Below are 21,374 nucleotides of genomic sequence, written 5' to 3' on the forward strand. Positions count from 1 at the left end.
AAAGATACGAAATTTCCCAACTGTTTGAATAAAATATTTCAAACAAAAATTACTCCTTTTTATGAAGAATGAGAATTTGCATTAAAAAATATACCTTTCCATTCAAAAAATCAAGTTGATCTGGAAATAACCTTGAAATCAGTATCAAGGTTAAAAAAAGTGTTCATTTTCTATCCCTCTTGATACCTGACAAATTTTACTTGAAATTTTTTTTAGATATTTACTGTCTGAAGTTTAATGCGCACTCGGCATACTGGTGAAGAAAACAGAAAAAAATCTTATGAATGATTTTTTCCATGAGTGTATCAATAATATCAAAGTAAAGAGGCATCGGTAAAAAAAGAAAAAAACTCGTTGATACTTTGAATAGGAGAATTTCTTTGAAAGGATTGACAAAATCATTGAGAGACTGAAATAATATTTCAATGATATATTTCGTATATGAAGAATTTTAACAAAGCAGTTGCAAAATTGGGACCAATTTGTCAGCCTCAGCCATTCAATGAAGGTGTGAAATACTTTACTTAAGGTATATTAAAACTGTCCATTTCATGAATACCTACTTAATTAGGTACATTTAGACTTTTGCCCATAACGTCTTTGATTCATCCACCTTAAGGCATTTTCGGTTGAATTTTTTTTTAATTTATGACTTATAAAATTTAATTGCATGTGTTATTATCTTCAATCTTAAGAGCTGAGGAAATTCACTTTTCCAAATACATTTTTTGCATAATTAATTAACACAAATTCTATAAAAAATTAGAATTTATTGGATTTTTAGATTACTCATTCGATAAATATAGCTTCAAAAGTGACATAACCTATTGATTTATGGTTTACTAATTGAAAAGCAAAAAATGAATATAACAATAATTCATTTTGATAACTTCAAATTTATTATTCATTGAATTTGATTCATTCATTACCTGTCCAACCATTTTTGTCTCCATTACATAATAAAACCTAGCTTGGGTCATTCGCCTAAGAATTTTTGAGATTCATTTTCTGAGCTCTTATAGCAATTATCTGCAGAGAAGGTATTGATCATTGTTTAACAATCCAATTCTGAAATAATTTTCCATTCATAGATTTGTGGTAATCCTTATGATCACCACTTTCAAGAGTTAAATAACATCCACGTGAAAATCCATCAATTGTTTCATAATTCAAAATAATCTACCTTCTGCCTTCTCCCTTCAATATACTTGGAAAACCTTTTTGTCTTTGATTGATTGAAATTTCTTTAGACAGTTCAAAAATGCTTTCTAGACTGATATATTCGATGCTTTTAACTTTGGTAAAAAAAATTATTCAATAATTCTTTGAGGCTATAATAGCATTGCACACTACTAATTCCAGGATGTATAACTTGCCTTCTTTTTTATCCAGAATTTTTCTAACAGTATTGGGAGAAATAAAAATTTTGAGACCCATTCATCAGATATACAGGGTTAGGACTATTTAGAGGGGAACTACAAGGATATCGAAAACCGTTGGAGATACAGGGTGGCTTAAATCACAAAAAAGTTGCGTTATTCAAGGATTAGTGTTTTTAAAGTTCCAAAATATCTCCAATGGTTCCCGAAATATCTCGAAAAAACTGAAAATCGAGATTTTCTTTTTTTCTGTATAACTCATTTTTTCTGGAGTTAACTGCACGAAATCCGATTTGTAGTCATTATACAATAAAGAGATTCTAATGTTTTTCCGTTTTCTATTGTTTCAGAGACGCGATAGTCAATTTTTTTCTTGTGGACACTATATGGGTTTTCCTTATGAGGTGATAATGAAAAAAATTACAAATTCAACAATGTATTACATTCTACAAAAATAGCGAGTCTAGGTGCGCAAATATGAAGAGTTTTTATGTGAAATCATCACTTGACTATCGCGTCTCTGAAACAATGGAAAGCAGAGAAAACCTGAAGACACTATTAGTATCTCTATATTGGATAATGGCTATAAAATAAATTTGCAGAAGTTATCTCCAAATGAGTTACACAGAAAAAAAGAATCTTAATTTTCGGGAAATCTCGGGAACCAATGATATTTCGGATCTGTTCATACCAACACACTCATCCCTAAATAACGCAACTTTTTTGTAATTTAAGCCATCCTGTATCTCTAACGTTTTTCGATATCCCTGTAGTGGCCCCCGGGCCAGGGGGGGCCCGGGCCCCCCTAAATTTCTGCTGGCCCCCCTAAAATTTGACATGCTGAGGCTAAAAGATTAACAGAACTATAATTTCGCTTTACATTGCCCCCCCAAAAAAAACCGGCCCCCTCTTGGCCACTCCTATTTTTGGAAGCTGGCGTCGCCACTGGTTCTAACCTTGTATATTTTGAATAGGTAAATAGGTATCAATTTACCTGATAAACTAAGGAAACACCATCAATGCTACTAATGTTAGCGGAAATATCTGCTGAATCTCTGAAAAAATCGCAGTTACACCACTGCCTCACTTTCTTCTCGTTAGGCGAGAGCTATCCTGATAAATTCAAGCCATTTTAATAACTTAGTAATGAAGAAATACTCAAATTAACTTACCATTGTATGTTCAATATTGATACAATAATTTTCGCAATTTCTTGTATCAAAATTAATAACGCAAACAGAACTAAATTCAAAATATGTATCTTCTGTCAATAATATTTCTAATATCAACTCAAATTCATTAATGAATTATTCTCGAAAGGCGCCCGGGATATCAATAATTCCTAAATGAACTATACTAGTAATCTTTTGAATAGACTGAGCGAAATAAGAAATCAAAAATCATTCCTTGGTTTACCTAACGAGCCCGGGGTCTTGCAAAAGAGTGAGGGTGACAAATGCTTAAAAAAAGAAAGGAGGAAGATAACGAAACATTTTCTGATGAGTTACTAGAAGATGAAAGAATTTCAAGGCCGGAATCGTAATTCAAAATCAATATGTATTATTGCTCTTTAAATATATTAATTTCTTAAACAAAGCAAATAGCGTATTCGACTGGCTGCGCCAGTGCGAATTAATTCGAGCTAATTAAGTCATTAGCAAGACAAAAATTCGAATTGATTCGCACTAGTGCAGCCAGTCAATATTTCAAATCCTCTGTGACAACAGCGATCGATACGTTCGAAATATTACAACCAGATAATTTCGTCTTCTTCAAACGAAATAATTAAAACAGAAACCAAAAAAATGTCTGCTAAATGCAATAAGCAACTAATTGCTTTGAGAACATGGTTAAAATCTGAAATTCTGAAAATTCATCCCATCAAGGAACTTATGGAATTAGTACCTACTGACTTACTGATAAGATTTAATAGCCTTGCATCCAGTTTTCTGGAAGTTATAACTGAATACTTCGTATTTTCGACCTTAACAATAACAATTGCTTAACGAAGTTTTTCGTAATTGAAACTGTTAAAAATTATTCCCCGTGACTTCCCAATATAAAATTTCAGAATAAGTTTACAGGCATGTAATATGACTGACGTGTACCTGACCTATGTTCTCAAGTGGTTTGAATTATTATTCATGTGTAATACTTGTTCATTTTGAACATATTCCCTAACTGAATTGAATGACCCAATTCCAATGATTCGAGCGGCAGTTTGGTTTTAATTTTCAATGCCTTGTTATTGAAAAGGAAATGTTATAACGAATCAATTGAATCAATGACAAATAAGAATTAATCCCAGGAATCATTATATAGCTTTTAGTTTCTTTATTGGAGAATAGCGATAGTAAGTATTGATTCCAATTTAACCTCGATTCTATGGGTATAAGGCTTATATTATCATCTCTATCACATTAAAAGTATTATTATTGTAACCATATACCCATTTGTCCCAGTCTTGTAACTCAGAACATTGAATTAGATTAATGCTAATAAACTGGGATGATTTCCAGAGCCGTATCTAAGTACTATTGCGCCTGTGGCAATATACACTAGGGGAATAAATTAAAGGATCAAAATAATATCCAAAATTTTTAGCGGTTTTTCAAATGGCTGTATTTTCGATAACAATGTTAGTACCTATCTCAATTTGGAAAAAAGCTTTTTGAAACTTTAAGTTTATAGTTTAGAGATCTCATGATGAAAAAATTTTTCAAGCAACGTGTACCTCTCAATCCTAATGAATAAAGTTTCTAAAATTTCTGAGAAATTTTTTCAGTTTTTATTTTTGGCCTACAGACTTGGAATTTTTTTTCTCCAATTCTGTGGTTATTCCGTTCATTCTTCCACATCTTGTAGAACAAAATCGTGCGAGAATATATCAGAAACGCACAGTTTTCATGGTTATATTTTATTATTCTATGTTGGTACTCCGAACTTTCCGCCACGGCTTTATCTGTCAATTCATCAATTTGCCTTAAAGAAATCAGTTCTGCCAACCAACATTTTTCAATGCAAAAATCATTAAATTATATTTATGGAAATATTTCAATGATTTCAATGAAAATGCAATGAATTAGAGAAAATAATGTATAATACTCGTACAGAAGGCTCATTCTACCACTCGTTCATTCCAAAACTCGCCACTTCGTGGCTCGTTTTTGAATTTTGAACTCGTGGAAGAATACCAATGCCTTCTGCACTTGTATTATAAATAACTATTCTATGTTGACACTCCGAACTTTCCGCTACGGCTCTATCTGTCAATTCATCAAATTGCCTTAAAGAAATCAGTTCTGCCAACCAACATTTTCCAATGCAAAAATCACTAAATTATATTTATGGAAATATTTCATTAATTTCAATGAAAATGCAATGAATTAGAGAAAATAATGTATAATACTCGTACAAAAGGCTCATTCTACCACTCGTTCATTTCAAAACTCGCCACTTCGTGGCTCGTTTTTGAATTTTGAACTCGTGGAAGAATATCAATGCCTTCTGCACTTGTATTATAAATAACTATTTCCAAATTAACCACTATATGGATGAGATAACTTGTTCATTCAGCTTCAATATCCTTTTTTCAAAATTTCGATACGAGCACTTCTTCCTGAAATATCGAACTTAGAATTGAAAAGGACCTTTTTGAATGAAACAAAAAACCGCTCCATGGATTGAATTGAAATTCTCTGGGATTTTTGTGGTGATATTGAACTGTAAAACGCACACTCAACATTGATGGTTTTTTCGATATTATCGATTCAGCGCTTGATTATCCAAAAAGCCTCCAAAAGCCCGTTTTTTATCAACTTTTCAAATTAATGTCGAGAACGAAGAAATTTTTTGTCCGGAAATATCATAGCTACTTCTTGTAGAGAATTTATTCAAAATTTCAAAACATTCCCTTAATTTTCTGTGCAATCATTGATTGGTGAGTTATTGATGATTTCAGGAAGAAGTGCTCGTATCGAAATTTTGAAAAAAGGATATTGAAGATGAATGAACAAGTTATCTCATCCATATAGTGGTTAAGTTGGAAAAATATTTCCAAGTCTGTAGGCCCAAAATAAAAACTGAAAAATTTTTTTAATCTTAACTCACACAATGGATACACTTTCCTATTTATAAATATTAATAGCAGAGGCTTGTACTAGTTGAGCATGTACGAGTTAACCTTCAATTTACAAACACATAATTGTAGTAGCCAAAATTTTTCACAAATCTTTATAGAGCGTTAAGAAAGAATTAGAATTCTTGAACAGTCCTATACAAAGAGAAGAGACAAAGAAGTATGAAGAAGTCCTATACGTGCTAGAGTACAAATAGGTAGGTACTCTGTTTTTATCTAGATATATATGGAACGAACTGTACTACATGAATGATTAAAATCAGTAAGCAAATGGAAATATCGACCCCTCTTTTCTTACACCCAAGTTTTGATTTTATACTTTTATTTATTGTTAATGTTGATTTCCTTTATTTCCCTTTCTCGTTATAAATGCGTGGGGCAATTGTAACTTTTTTGTACAATTTGTTTTTTCACTTTTGGAAACCAGTATACTCAGTATTCTTCTTTCTCGTTCCGTGATTATATGTATAGGTTCTTAGATGGGCTTTAATTTTTTTGGAATAGAAAGCAATTAACATCTACAAAACGAAAAATTGATTTGAATTCATAGATGCTTTTATCGGCTCAACGAACCATAATCAAAAGTTCGGTTTTTCACTTCACTGGTTGAGTTGGAGGTATATATACCTAATTATATCCGATTTCCAGTTTCTTAATTGAGTAGCATCCTGTTTTTTAGATGCAATTTTTTGTGTTTGAATGATCTTTGGACTTATAAAAAAATCTCTGAATTAGATCATCATCATCAGGCATTATTATGATTTCGCATAGAATAGTATTCCCGAGTATTCCAGTTATATATTTTCATTTCAATTTCAATGTTTATTTCCTCTGATTCTGTGGCTAATCCGTCATTCTGCCACATCTTATTGATCGAAATCGTACGAGAATATCTCAGATTCATACAGATTTCATAGTTATATTTAATTATTATATGTTGTTACTCGGGAATCTATGCCACCGGTTTATGTGTTATGTGTCAAATTTGTGATAGAGTTAACTATAGTACCAACCCAAATTTTTCAATGCAAAAATCACTGAATGATATCAATGAAAATATTCCATTATTCGTATAAAAATTCAGTAATTAGAAGAAATAATTTATAATACTGGTAGATTGGGCTCATTATAAAACTCGTTCATTCAAAAATTCGCTACTTAGTGGTCAATTTATCAATTTTGAACTCGAGGAAGAATATCAATGCCTTCTACACTTGTATTATAAATAACTATCCCAGCATTCAAAATTTTGTAATCGAGAACGTTCCACATCAAACGCTCAATTCCAAGGATAAGCACGTGATAAAATAATCAATTTGTTTGTACCTCGGTTCGTACCAATTCATAACTGAAAATAATAGATGCAGGTGCTCATTTTTACCTCGAATGGGATTAATATCTCAAAAAATGAACCCAAATCGTTCACAATTGAAAACTTTTTTCTATTCTATCTGTAATATACATAAAACAATATCTTTATAGTACATATCTGCTTCAAAAACTTCCAAATATTAATTTTTTGAAATTTTCATCATTAGACGATATTCATTAAGAAATTCTTCACAATTCTCTCTTTAAATCACACTTACTATGTTTGCTCGAAAGTAGAAATGAACACTGCTCAACGCTTATGAAAAATTTAATAAGTATTGGCAAAACTCTTCGATTGAAAGGATTGGTTACCTACCTCATAAGAAGTAAGATTTGAATTGAACCTTTTTGGATATTCATTTTATATTTTCTATATCTCATAGAATATATGCTCATAGATCTGGGATCAAATAGAAGTAGGAGTAACTGTTGTTTATTACCTCTAATTCAAATAAAATATAAACATCTCAAAATTCAGAAAGTGTTTTATTGATTGATCAGTTCATTGAATATTTCCAATGGAATGATTCCTGATGGTATTGGTATGATTTTCCTGAAATGATTTTCCTATAGGTGATGATTTCAATTTTCAACCATTATGAATTCATAAAACGTATTATCGAGATGAAAAAAAAAGAATGTTATAAGCCAAAAGTAGCTTTCGTCATCAAAAATGTTAAATATTTATTTTTATCCATTTCAAAAGTTCAGCATTGAAAATGAAGAATACAAAATATTGAAAATTATTTACGATAAATTGATATTTTCCCTATCTCATCAAATAGTTAATCATTCCATGAAAAATTAGATTTAGACAATCCGTAAATGAACATAATGATGTGAAATTTGAACTCAGGGTTAGGTATTATATTTTGTACTATTATACTGTAGGTATTCCTTAAAAATCTTATAATTTGAATGTTATTCTGAGAGAGAAGCCACAATACCGATTTTGGAACCCATTTAGGAGTGAACTTTGTCAAAGGTTTATTTTTCGAATCCACATATTATAAACGTAAGGAAGATTGAAGAAACATGTAAGGTGAATGGAGGTTTTTTATTACCAACAAACTTGCAATTATTGTCCCCAAGGTTACTTTTGAAAATTATTCTTAGCATATTTCATTACATATTTCATGATCCATCTAGAAGAAGGTATTTTTTTTCGAATTCACATATTATAAAACGTAAGGAAGATTAAATAATCATGTATTGTAAATGAAGGCTTCTTATTGCCAACAATACTCAATACAGACTTGCTAACTAATTACTAACATCAAGGTTACTGATGGAATCACTCTTAGCATATTTCATTATTTCATGATCCATCCAGATTTTGATTTGTACCAAACAAAATTGCAGAAATTTTCCTCAAAGAATTTTGGAGGTTGATTATCAAAAAATCAGGCATTCCATTGCAACCCTCATAGCATATCCACATTTTCCGGTCGAGCACACTCTTGGAACACCACATTAGACGGAAATGCTCATTTCAAAATTGCACATAACCTTCCGATAAACTTTTCTTACAACTCATTTCGAGAACAGGTTGCAACAAATTGCGTTCTCATTCCAAGATTTAAACCGGTGCAATAATCCATGGTTATTTTTTCCGGTTAAAAAACTAGGTCAAATAGAGCAATAATCGTAATGAACAAAATTCAATGGACAAAATGACATTTACCAGCTGAGACGGTTTGTATATTCCTGGGGATCATTCCCGTGAAGACACAAAATGTTGATTACAAACTGACTTTGTTGGACGGAAACGGCCGACTAGCTCGTTACGCGACCGTCACTGAAACTGGCTTTGCTCGTGCCTAAGTCACAGACCAGTCGTTACGTTGGCTGTCGTGGTACAGGAAACTCCCAGCGCGAGCTACCTGAATCAGAAACAGATATGTCTATGGCTCCGATTCATTCGAGCATGCCATGCAGTACTCACTTCAGATCTAGTTTCGACATAGCATGTTGTAGAAAGCAACTTTTAATCTTTAATTATGCCCATAACTTTAGAGCTTCATGCCCACGGAACAGTTACGTATATGACCGCTATATGAGAATACTCCGAATTGAAAAAAAAATATCAAATCATTTTTAAATTCAGAAAAAGCTTCCAAGCTGCACAGGGAGGCGCACGCGCAACAATGCACGATGGTGCATGTTGAAAAATGGAAAATAGACCTTTTTTTCAATTTCAACTGAATTCAGTACTGTGTTCCCCCCTTGAAGAAATCCTGGGTCCGCCACTGTAAGGAACAACGTTGGTTTCGTATCTGTCTGTCGGTCGATACTCGCAGGACGGTCTGGATAAAAACTAAAAAAAAAATCTTGTTAAATCTTTACAATTATCAGCCAATATTAATGAAATTTCAATAATGTTTCCCACGAGAGTCTGCTAAGTAAATTCGAATATTATGGAGTTTGAGGGCCACCGTTCAAATTACTTGCATCATTTCTGCAGGGTAGACAGCAACAGGTACAGTTGAAAGGAAAAAAACATCCTGGATTAAGATCTGCAAAGAAATACCTCAGGGTTCTATCTAAGGACCACTACTCTTTATATTATATATTAACGACCTTCGAAATAATATCCTTTGCAATTTTATCTGTAACCACGAAGATGGTACTTCCTTCTTAAATATTTCCAAATAATCAGTGAGGACAAAGATATAAATCACGCAAAGGAAAGCCGAAAGTTGGTTTACAGTTATGTATGGATAATCCGAACAGAAAGTTGGCAGGACCTGTTTGGTTTATCATATCATTCCGATTATAGAAATCAATTTTCATAAAAAATTCTGTACTTCATATAAAAATATGTATTTCTGCCATCAAAGACATTGAATGATATGACCGCTTCTTTAGTGGACACACTCTGAACAGGTTTATCTTCATTGTCAGAGCTTTCATTTTCCTCAGTGACATCAGCAATTATCTCATCATCTATCTAAAACTCTGTAAAAACGTCTTCATCACCAAGTTTCCATTTGTGATTTTCTGTTTCACCTATTGAATCATAGTACGATAAACTTTGTTCACTAATTCCACTGAATTGATCTTCCTTCTCCTCATACTCTCAGAAGAATCATATTTTCTGCCTTTCATTCTTCGGTTCGGATTGCAGAGTTCAGGCTGTTGGGATTACACATATCATTTTACCAATTGTGCCGTTCGGATTATAGGGATTATAGGTTATTATTCATACATTACTGTAACTGCAGTAATTACAGTCTCCATTTGAATGTGCCAAAAAGGAACATCTTGAAAATAGGGGTAGATCAGGATCCCATGACATCGAGAGTGCGACATTCCTAGGTATTGAAATTCAGAATAATTTCAAATTTAACAACCATATAGAGGATCTCACCAAAAAGTAATCATCAGTTGTATTCTTCGTGAACAGATTAAAACGACTAACCAGTGAGGTTGTTCTGAGGGATATCTACTTTGCACTATTTCATAGCTCTATCTATCTTTTCTCATAGCTTTCTTATGGCAAACTAATTTGTGGTGATGCTCCTGAATCGAATGCAATTCTAATAAAACAGAAGAGAGCTATAAGAACACTAGCAGGGATCAATAACACCACTTCTTGTAGAGAATATTTCAAAAAGTATGAGTTACTGACCTGTTACTGCTAATTCATTTATGCTTGTTTGATTTATGTTCATGAAACAAGAGTAGATATTGGCGAATTCCATCAGTGCGCCAAACGGAAGAGAAATGATTTATGCATTCCATACCATAGACTAAAACAATCACAGAAGGCCAATATTTTTTTTACCTCATTGTACTAAGGCTATGCTATAGGACCTCTGTTAATGATTGCTTGAATTGTAATAATGGACAAATACAAGTTCATTTCCAACCAACTTGAATTTTTACAAAAAATGAAACATCACAATTAAATGGACCTCAATAGGAATCTGTTAGGTATAATAGAAAAACCTATTAATTTTCGAGGGTGTATTAGGTACCGAGAAAATTATGCTTTCCGATCAAAAAAATATGACGCAGACGCTTTGATCGGTTGGACTGATCCGACATCTTTAGTTCAGTCAACCCCCTAGAATGTGGGAAAAAAGGAGATGGAATATATATTTCACTGCCGCGGCAGTGAACAAAGTAATGTGGTCCAATGTGATAGCCAACATCCATAGAGGATAGGCACTTTAGGAAGAAGAATATATCTTCAACTTAATTATCTTAAGAAGAATATTTAGGTTTATGTAGTTGAAACTATGTTTGTAGGAACGTCCTCGTTCAAAATATTATGATCCATTTGAGGAAGAAAATTAGAGTATTTTTTTATAGAAAGATGGATTTCAGTAAATTATATCATATTCAGTTTCCAAAATTTTTGTAGGACAAAAACAAGTTAAAAAAATTTCACATATTTCATAAATATATGTAAATTCATTCCATAAGAAAACTCAGGCGCAAGAAAGTATAAGGTGTAGTAACAAGAAAACCATTATTTTTGCATGAAGAACAAGGCTTCAATAGCCGTAGTTAGAATGATCGAATTTGCGCTGTTTCATTCGATAACTACAGTTAATAGTTGTGCCAAAAAGTCTTGTTCTATTAACTGACTTTGCGCCCCTACGATTTGGCGCCCCGGGAAAATGTTCGGTATGCCGTTCCTGGCGGCGGCCCTGATTGGCCTTCCAGTGCGTGGTGCATCTTTGACATCGAAATTACCGGAACGGAATCGACGAAACTAAAATTGCAAGTGATTGGCTATTACAGTATCAGATCCAAAAACACTATTTACATTTTCAGCCGTCTGGCTGGTATTTTTGTCTTTATCAAAAAAAAGCTATAAAATATAGCGTATTTCCTTTTTGCTAGTGTCCATTTTTGTGGCGCGCTCAAACTCAACTGAGTCAACTCATCACAAAACTGTCAAAATGTTTTTGTAGTGCAAAATCTCATCTTTCTAACGCCATATAGTGAAACCCGATCGGACTTGTTAAACGCGAGATACAGATAACTAAAGCAATTTATTGCAAAAATAATGAATTCCTTTTTACTACACCCATTAAATAAAAACATGATGATTAAATATTAAAAATTTCATAACATATTCTAGTCTCCTAGTTTTTTGACTACCGTATCTTTGTATAATATTTCAACATTGAGACTGCTGCAAATGGTTCTATGTATATGCATTAATGCCAATACATTCAACCTGTCTTCAACCATTCCAGATCATATCTAATCTTTTACCCTTTTGAGATCCACGCATATTTTTCGGTAATTCAGAATGCACTTTTATATTTATAAGGTCTGCGAGGGGGTGGGCGGCATGGTCCCTATGTAGTAACTTTGGATCGCTGAAATTCTAAGGAGGTGCGGGACCATTTCCTGGAATCTGCATTAACTGAAGGCGAAACAAAACGTTGTTTCACCATCTCCATAGTCGCATTGGTACCAGGGTGTCCCAATCTGTGGATTGTGTCGAATGCTACTCTCCGGAATGGCTTCGTCAGGAATGGACGTGCTTGAGAAGTCGACGTATCGCAGTACACCAAGGTGGTTGATCCATGCGGCTTATTCATATTCCGGATCAGCAAACCTGTATCGTCTTGCAGATATATCCGTAGCTCGTTGTCGTTTTCTTGTGATTTGGCCAATTGTAATAATCGGGAATTTTAGATTCTCGATTATTGGGTCTGGACGTCGCCATCGTGCGGTAGTTAGACGGGACCCTTTTCGAAAACGATGTAGGTCAGGCACTTGACACTAGACTTGGTGGCGACTAATAAAGTGCGAAATTTATTGGTTCCCTATTTGTCAGATTTGGATGATGGAAATATATTTTTGTACAAGTCGATACTTAGGTGCACTCTCGACCTCAGGCGATAAGAACATAACTTATAGGGTGTTAAAAATTAGTTGTATCGAAGTTTGTTGAGTGGTCTCCTTATGGGAACATTCGATCCGTGGGAAAAGAAAAACTTGGCAACTACGGAAAAAATCCAAGACGTTCTTTTTGTTGGTACGCCCATCGGGGGCGGGAAATAACAATAACAATATAACAATAACAATATTTTATTCATGCTATTACATTTTTAACAATGCTTACATACGTCAATTACAAAAGGAAAAATATTTATACTTATACACTTATGAAAAATCCTGAAAATCATTCAAATAATATTCATCTAAAGAAAAGAAACATTTACTCAGCAAATATTCCTTCAAACAAAGCTTGAATTGTTTATTAGGCATCGCCCTCACCGTGGGTGGCAGGCTGTTGAAAAGCTTAGGCCCATAGTAAGTTACACCGCATTTTATCCTATTGATTCTATGGAAATCAGGATAAATTAGATCTCTTCTGCGTGTGTTATGTGCATGAATATCCTGGTGTGTTCTATATTCCTCTATATGCGACTTTACAAACAACAAACATTGAAAAATGAACAGACACGGGACAGTAAGTATTTTTTTAACTTGAAACACATGTTTGCATTCATCTCTATAATTAAGTCTACCCAAAACTCTGACAGCCTTTCTTTGCAATCCAAAGAGTCGTTTCACACCTGCATCATGACCCCAGCACAAAATACCATATGTTATTCTAGATTCTATGAATCCACGATACACAGACAATAATACAGAATCCGATACAACCTCAGTTAATGATCGTAATGCAAAAACACCTGACGTAACAGAGTTACAGACCTTATCGATGTGAGCATTCCATGACAAATTACCCTCCATATGTACACCTAAAAATTTGATTGGCTCAAGTGAATTCATTCCTTCTAGATCTCTCATTGAAAAATACATATACACTGTCTTCGTTTCATTCAAGCTGAGCTGGTTGCTATTGAACCATTCCGAAACAACAGAAGACAACTCTCTCAAAATCTGAAGTATAAGCACTCTAGACTGAGCCTTTTTGAGCACAGTTGTGTCATCAGCAAAAAGAACAAAGTCCGCATCGGGGTCACAACTTACAAGATCATTGACGTAGATGAGAAAAAGAAGCGGTCCGAGAACCGATCCCTGTGGCACACCACAATCAACACTCGACAAGTCAGAAATATCTCCCCCGAGATCAACACACTGCACCCTATCAGACAGATAGGAGCCCAAAAGGTCAATTGCACCCTGATCAAACCGATACCTCTGTAATTTATAAATAAGATGCTCTGTAGACACGCAATCAAAAGCCTTGCTCAAGTCACAGAAAAGTCCACCCACGTATAAACCATCACTATAACCTTCATTAATTATTTTCATAAGCTCTGTTATGGCAGCAGTTGTAGAGAGGCCGCCTCTGAAACCGAATTGGGAGCTATTAAAGAGGCAATTGTTCTCAAAATATGAGGTTAACTGCAGCTGCATAACCTTTTCCAAGACTTTCGAGAATAATGGTACAATCGATATTGGTCTATAGTTGTTGACCAACTGCACTGAACCCTTTTTATGAACAGGAACAACTCTTGCTACCTTAAGTATTTTCGGGAAGATGTTATTTTTCAAGCATAAATTGATCAATTTGGTAAGTGGACCAATTAACTCATTCACAAGACTCTTCAGTATTTTGGTATTGAATCCATAATAGTCTCGACTATTCTTATTATTTAGTTTTGAAATGATATCTCTAACCAAAGCCTCAGATACAAGGGAGAACTTAAACCGTATATCATGTAATTTGGACCCTATTGAACTACAGTAATTATTCATGAATTCCGCTGATGACTTTCTAGATGGTGGTATATTCGTGATGATCTCTTTGGGTGCATCAATGAAAAATTGGTTGAATTTATTGGCGGGGATATTATTTTTACATGTAATTTTTTTCTTCAACAGATTGGTATTACTTTTGACAACATTCCATACAGATCTTGGATTATAATTGTGTTTCCGGATATAGTTGTCATTGTATTGCTTTTTTGCAATCTTGATTTCGCGTCGATATAATTTTTGATATTCACTTACTATTTTCTTCGAATTAGGTGTCTTATAAACTTCAACAAGATCTCTATAAAAAATTAATCTCTCGCGCATATTCTTCAGATCATTACTGAACCAAGAAATAGGCAAGGAGTTAACAGAATGCTTATATGTTTTTGGCGGAAACGATAAATCTACACAATTCTTTATAAATGTAATAAACATATCAAACTTGCTCTCAGTACCAATATTAGTATCCTCTATAAAATCCCAACAAATATGCCTCACCAGATATTTGAGAGTATCCATTCCCATCCTAGTAAGTGGTCTACACACAGTCACATTACTAACTCTCTGTGTTCCTACGTCACAAACAAATTCAGTCTCTATGCCCAAGTGGTCAGAGAAACCCAGACCAATCACGCAACCACTACATTCATCAACATTTGTGAAAATGTTATCCAAACATGCACTTCCTCTAGTAGCAGACGACACAATACCATGGAGCCCATATGAGGAAAAAAGATCCACGATCGCAGATTTATTAGTACTATCTCTGAGAAAATTAACATTAAAATCCCCCAGGACGAAAACACCAAAGTCACACCCATTTATTAATTCTAAAATACTTGCAATCACATCCAGAAAAATATTGAAGTTACCAAGTGGAGATCGATAAACAGCTATAATTAAGGTCTTTAATTGAGTGGACTGGATTGCACAAACTTCACTTTCCACTTCCACTGTTTTTGAGTTTATATCATTTCTGGGTATAAATTTATCAATATGAGAATTTCTAACAGCGGCCGCCACACCACCATGACCACGATGCCTACGGGAATAGGAGGAAATAATTGTGAAATCATGCAGCTTTACATGCTCCAGCTCCCTCATACACATAAGTAACCTTAAGCCAAATCTTAAAAAAATTAATCAGTAACTTTCGGGGAGTCGAGGACATTTCAAGAGGAGTTAGTCGTGGAAGTTAAAGTTAGTCACGGGGAGTTCAGGGAAACTCAAGAATCAGTTCAGAAATTGGTCGCGGAAATTAGGAAGTTAAGAGTTAAAGGTAGATCGTGGAAATCTGTAGTTAGTAGAAGTTAGACGGTATAAGTATTTTTGAAGATAAGTAAGTTTGAAGCGCAGTTAAGAGTTTGGAAAATTCAATAATATTAGTAGATTTAAAGATTAGGCAATAACGGTATCGTTTCGACAAAGTTAAGTGAAGTTCGGGATACATTTCGCGATAGTGAAGTGTAAAAGAATTTCCGCCGATTAGATCAAGTGGACCCTACATTTGAAGGATTATCCATCGGGGGAAGTAACAGGTAGCAAGTTAAAAAATTATTTTTTTTTTTTTTTGTTCTGTCCAATGTTCTGAAATCTCCAGTTAGTTTATGTGAGGTATTAAGGGAATAAAAGAGATCTGCCAGTTTATGGCAAGTCCTCAGAAGATTAATTTTTGTTCAATTTTTTTTTATTATTTTTTTTTGTAAGTATATTTTAAAAAAAGCTTATGCCTTTTATTTAACACTAGACTTGTTCCCAAAGAAAAAAATTCAGTTTAACACTAAGTCCTGTCCCTAGTGCGACAGGACTTACCCTCACTTTCTCCCTTAATAAAGGGGAAAGAACTTAAATTATATCTCAATAAAACGACCATCCCTTGATCAGAGGAAAGCTGCTCTTCCAATGATCACAAGAGACGGGTGGATTAGTACACCATGCTGCATGGTCCAAGGTGGGAGTGATTTCGTCCACCCTTGAAAGGGCGTCGGTGAAGACGTCCTGATCTCCTGGGACGTAGTGTATGTCGGTGGAGAACTGGGAGATGTAGTCCAGATGTCTGAACTGTCTGGGCAAGCACTTCTCTGGCTTCTGCTTGAAGGCAAATATTAGAGGTTTGTGATCCGTGAAGATCGTGAAATTTCGGGTTTCTACCATATTCCTGAAATGTTTTATCGCTAGGTAGATGGCTAGCAGTTCTCGATAGTAGGCTCCATATCGGGTTTCTGGTGGCTTCTTCGAAATGAACGCCAGTGGTTGCCATTCGCTAACTCAGCAGTGCAAAATGTAGTTCTTGAGCAGTGCTCATCACTACGCTTAGGCACATTCACATTATTGCCAGGAGTTGAGACGACATATAGCGTCAGCCGCGAATGCTGACAAAGGGCCAAAATTATTCCGAGATGCACAGAAGTCGGCCATTCTGAGATCCGGGGACTAGAGAACAGATAGAACCTGAGGTCACTAAACAAGGGACAGTTTCTAAGGATGTGGTCGCTGAACTGTGGGCGACCACATGGACAATGTTCCTCTTCGACCAGACCCAGCCTGAACAGATTACCTTTGAAGGGACCATGGCCTGAATTAAAACAGGCCAGAGGGAAACTTGGGCGGAACCAAGGGTTGTTGGAAATAAAATGAACAGAGGGGATCCAGTCGAAGGTACAACGACCCGAGTCAGACGTCTCCCAGTCCGACTGCTAACAAGAGAAGAAATGGCGCAGTGACACATCCATGGACCGACGGATCGCAGAGGCCCTACCAGGATCGTCCAAGGACACGGATGGAATGTAGAGCTCTCCGAAACGAAATTCAAATCCTCTCCTCAGAAAATAAGCTGCAGCCCGATGAACGACGTAATAGTGTGCGGGTAAATTACCCGTCACAACTTGAAGAAAAGATGTGGCTGCAGTTCGATATGATCGAAAAATAAGGGGGAGGAAATGCCGCTGTGCCGAAAGAATGATCCGTCGGACATGGGAATGGCCCAGGCGGTGATACCATGCGGAGGCGCAATAAGAAATTATTGGCAGAAAAATACCTTCATAGAAGATGAAGAGACCGAACCTGATCACCTCCTAGTGCTCGTCGAAGACGAAACAGCCCGGAAGCCACCACCTGGGTCCTTTGACGCAAGGCCTTAGCGTGAGGAATAAAAGTCAGGCCAGAGTCAACCACCACGCCAAGGTATCTATACTCCGATGACCAGCGAAACGAACCCATAGGGGATCGAATTGTCGGAGGACGTCTACGGTCGAGAGAGCCCCTCAACAGCACTGCCACAGACTTGCCCTGGGAGATGGAAAGCCTGTTACGGCTACCACTCGCTGTTACGGCTGCCATTCGCTGTTGACCATTTGCTGAAGGGTCGCTCCGACTGCAATGTCTGATGCGTCGGTCACCAGGGGTAGAGGTGCACCATCCTTGGGGTGCGCCAGCAATGTTGCTGAAGCTAGCATCTTCTTCACTTCTGCAAAGGCTGTAGTGGCTTCTGGAGTCCACTGGATTTTCGTTTCTCCTTTTAACGTGGGAACTAGTAGGTCGTTTAGCGGTGCCAATGTCTGTGATGTCCTGGGTATGAAACGACGATAAAAGTTTAACATACCCAAAAATCTGCGAAGGTCTTTGGCGGTTTGGCTGTACTCCAGGATGTCTTGGATTCTTTCTGGAAGTGGTTTCGTTATCTTCAGCAGAGACAAGATTGCCTAGGAACTTCACTTCTTCTTGTCCGAAATTACACTTCGCTGGATTGAGAACGATGGAGTATTTTCGGAATCTTTCGAATGTGATGCGAAGATGTTGCATATGCTCCTCTTCGGAAGATGAGGCAATCAGTACGTCATCAATGTAGCTGAAGCAGAAGTCCAGTCTTCGTAGAAATTCATCGATGAATCTCTGGAAGGTCTGTGCAGCATTCCTGAGTCCAAAAGTCATGAATGGGAACTCGAATAGCCCAAATGGAGTCGTAATGGCGATCTTAAGTATGTCTTCTTCGGCTGGGGAATCTGGATGTACGCTCGCACTAGATCGAGTGCCGTGGTCTCGATGCAACTGGTGGTCCTTGGGTCGTCTTGATATGATGACTGGTCTGGTGTGTGGTCCGTCCTAGGGCTCCTTCTGGTCGAATAATTTCTGGGAAAGACATTAATAGCTTATGGTATTTGGAGGATACGTTGACTGTCTGGACTTCTGGGATGTTGCACTCAGTCACTTCTCCTCGAGTACTAAGTTGGGTGGTTTGTTTCTTCTTATTGGGCTATATGAAGATCAAAGTTTTCAATGTAGAAATAAATAACCGAATGCGCCTTATTCTAAAATTTCAAATTGTTTGTGATGGAATTAGGAATGAGCCTAGGTCGAAATAGAAAGCAATCAAGTCCGTAACTATGGGAGGAGTTCTATCCCAAAACCAAACCACTTCCACTTTTTGGTTTCCTGTAGTTTTGTCGAATCTGCTACCGATTATGAGAAAAAAAATTACAAAATTTCAAACATGTTTCATTCTCCTAAGTACCTCCAATGTTGGAACATCCTGCATAAATAGATGATGTGTATTATTGTACAATTATTGGTCGCAAGCTCTGCAATATTTTTCTAGAGCTAAAATCAACGAAATATCAATAAAAACCCACCCCCCAACCCACCGAATTTTTTTTACCAATGGCATTGAAAACAATTAATAATAGGTATCACAGAACTGCGAAATGTATTCAAATGGAAGACCTTCATTTCGAATTCAAATTGGGAGCCGCTTAGTATTTGTTCAATTCAACCTTTTTCTTATTCATTACTTTATATGTAGTTTATTCTTGATAATTAAATGTTTATAAATTAATTAATTATTAAAGACTCATCCTTGAGTTACGCTTCAGAAAACTGATGTATTCCAGCAAATAAAAAATGAAATTAACATCCAATGATGTATATTTAATTGATTAAATCCATTGAGATTCAAAATTTACCTACTTCCTTATGAGATGAATAGCTAGAGCATGTTAAATAACAACCCGAAAGAAAACAACATTGTCTCTATCAAGAAAAAACATAAGTTCACGGCAACCTTGATGGTACCATGCGGTAGTGTTTTATAAATTGAATTCAACAGTTTACGCAGATATCTGAGAAATTATGAGAATCGTGTGTACAGGGTGTTAACGCCATTCATAGAGTTCACGAATTCTTGTGTTTAAAGCAATGCATGAGTAAGGTGTGGTAGTAAATCCCTCTCATGTCCAGAACTTTTGCCTCCAAAAAAAGTTTATCCGTCGAGTACAATCTCTCTTTGCGCAATATGATTTTCAGAAAATAATTCTGTATTACCTGCAAGTTCTTCGAATGTGTAAAAGCCACCCCAAGCCAAAATATGAGGCGGGATTCTATGAGTGCATGGTATAAAATTTTCAATTATCTCCAATATTCGGCTAAGGAAGCGGAATCGATAAAGAAATCGTCTCAAAGTACCAACAGTATTACGGGAGTGGACATCCCATCTGAGATGCTGATCGATATATATGCCTAGATACTTTATGGATGTAACTTGAGAAATTTTGAAGGTTGCGTCTTCATCACATATCAAAAGACTATCAAACATTGATAGGCTATTTGTGCGAAGTGCAAACGGCAAGTATTTAGTTTTTTCTTCATTTATTGTCAAATATCTATACTTAAAAGCTTTCAACACATCTTTCATGTCCCTTTCAACTTGCAATTTTAAATTCTCCCATTTTAGATCTCTATAAAGGATGACTGTATCATCTGCAAAACATGTAATGTTTCCCATACTTAACCCTTAGGATGTCATTCATATAGTGTGAATAAAACCTACATCAGTACCGTGCCCTGCGGCACTCCACATTGAATGTTCAATATATCACTGAACACACCATTGACTTGTACCATTTGTGATCTGTTCTTTAAATAAGTACTGAAGAGATGAAAGGGCACCCCACACACTCCAATATTCTCCAAGACGCTCAGCATTCCACGATATATCACTGGAGAGAATGGAACGCATCGGTATCAGGGACAATACATTACTGCTAATAAAACATTACCTACCTGATAGAAAACAAAGAACAAAAATTAATAACTCTTATAGTTCCTAGTTGACACTTGATACTGGGGTGCCACAGGACCCAGTTCTTGGCCCGGTCGTTTTTCTAGTGTATATAAATGAAATTCATACCGCAACAAAAGATTGTCGAGTTCTCTCTTACGCCGATGATACTGTTTTAATCTTTCAGGTTAAGAGCTAGTTGGATCTTCTTAGGAATGCTAGTGCGGACATAGAACTCATGATTGCATGGCTGAACAGAAGCCTTTTGGATCTGAATACTTCTAAAACATACTTCGTGTCAAACGCCTTTGAGAGGTCCAAGAATACTCACAGCGCCACCTCCTCAGCGTCCAAGATCTTACAAATCATATCGGACATGCACGAAACAGCATCTGTAGTAGATTTCCCCTCACGAAATCCAAAATGAGAACTCGATATGATCTTATACTTTTCCAAATAATTATTCAATTTCGTTCCACTAATTTTCTCGAATACCTTGGCAAACGAGGTGATCAGTGATATTGGTCTCTAATTTGACCGTGAATCTTTCATTCCCTTCTTATACAGGGTGGCCATTTGAAAACGAAACAGACGAGATTACAGACGAAATAAAGTTTTTCGATAGAAATGCTCGGACAGGTCGATTTCTGTTTCGAGGGGGACAACTTAAGATGTAGGTTACGGACGCATAGCGCTTCAACCCTTGCTACTACAACCCTCACCCCCAAATTTT

General features: G+C 35.8%; 2 protein-coding genes across 3 annotated transcripts in view; both read right to left on the minus strand.

Annotated features, from left to right (window-relative positions):
* Window positions 1–8,743, minus strand: part of LOC123679302 — a 130,920-nt gene extending 122,177 nt beyond the window's left edge. The window contains exon 1 of one of the 2 annotated variants that reach the window (XM_045616820.1): window positions 8,573–8,743. The gene's annotated coding sequence lies outside the window, so the exon portion shown is untranslated. The remainder of the gene's footprint in view (window positions 1–8,572) is intronic. The other variant, XM_045616825.1, reaches the window with a different exon arrangement.
* Window positions 8,744–9,085: 342 nt separating this feature from the next.
* On the minus strand, window positions 9,086–15,699 carry LOC123678634. The gene is made up of 2 exons (XM_045615765.1): window positions 13,348–15,699; window positions 9,086–9,205 (listed from the first exon to the last, which is right to left on the minus strand). The coding sequence occupies exons 1-2, from the start codon at window positions 15,697–15,699 to the stop codon at window positions 9,086–9,088; spliced, it is 2,472 nt and encodes an 823-aa protein (XP_045471721.1).
* Window positions 15,700–21,374: the final 5,675 nt, after the last annotated feature.

The sequence above is a fragment of the Harmonia axyridis genome, chromosome 4, assembly GCF_914767665.1.
Source record: "Harmonia axyridis chromosome 4, icHarAxyr1.1, whole genome shotgun sequence".
Classification (NCBI taxonomy): domain Eukaryota; kingdom Metazoa; phylum Arthropoda; class Insecta; order Coleoptera; family Coccinellidae; genus Harmonia; species Harmonia axyridis.

Bases quoted from the DNA above. Each gene is read 5' to 3' on its own strand.
- LOC123678634 (XM_045615765.1), bottom strand. From the start codon at position 15,699: ATGTGTATGAGGGAGCTGGAGCATGTAAAGCTGCATGATTTCACAATT. The intron at 9,206-13,347 runs GTTAAAAAAATA...TTTTTTTTTTAG, and splicing joins AATGCAAACATGTGTTTCAA to TTTTTATCCAGACCGTCCTG.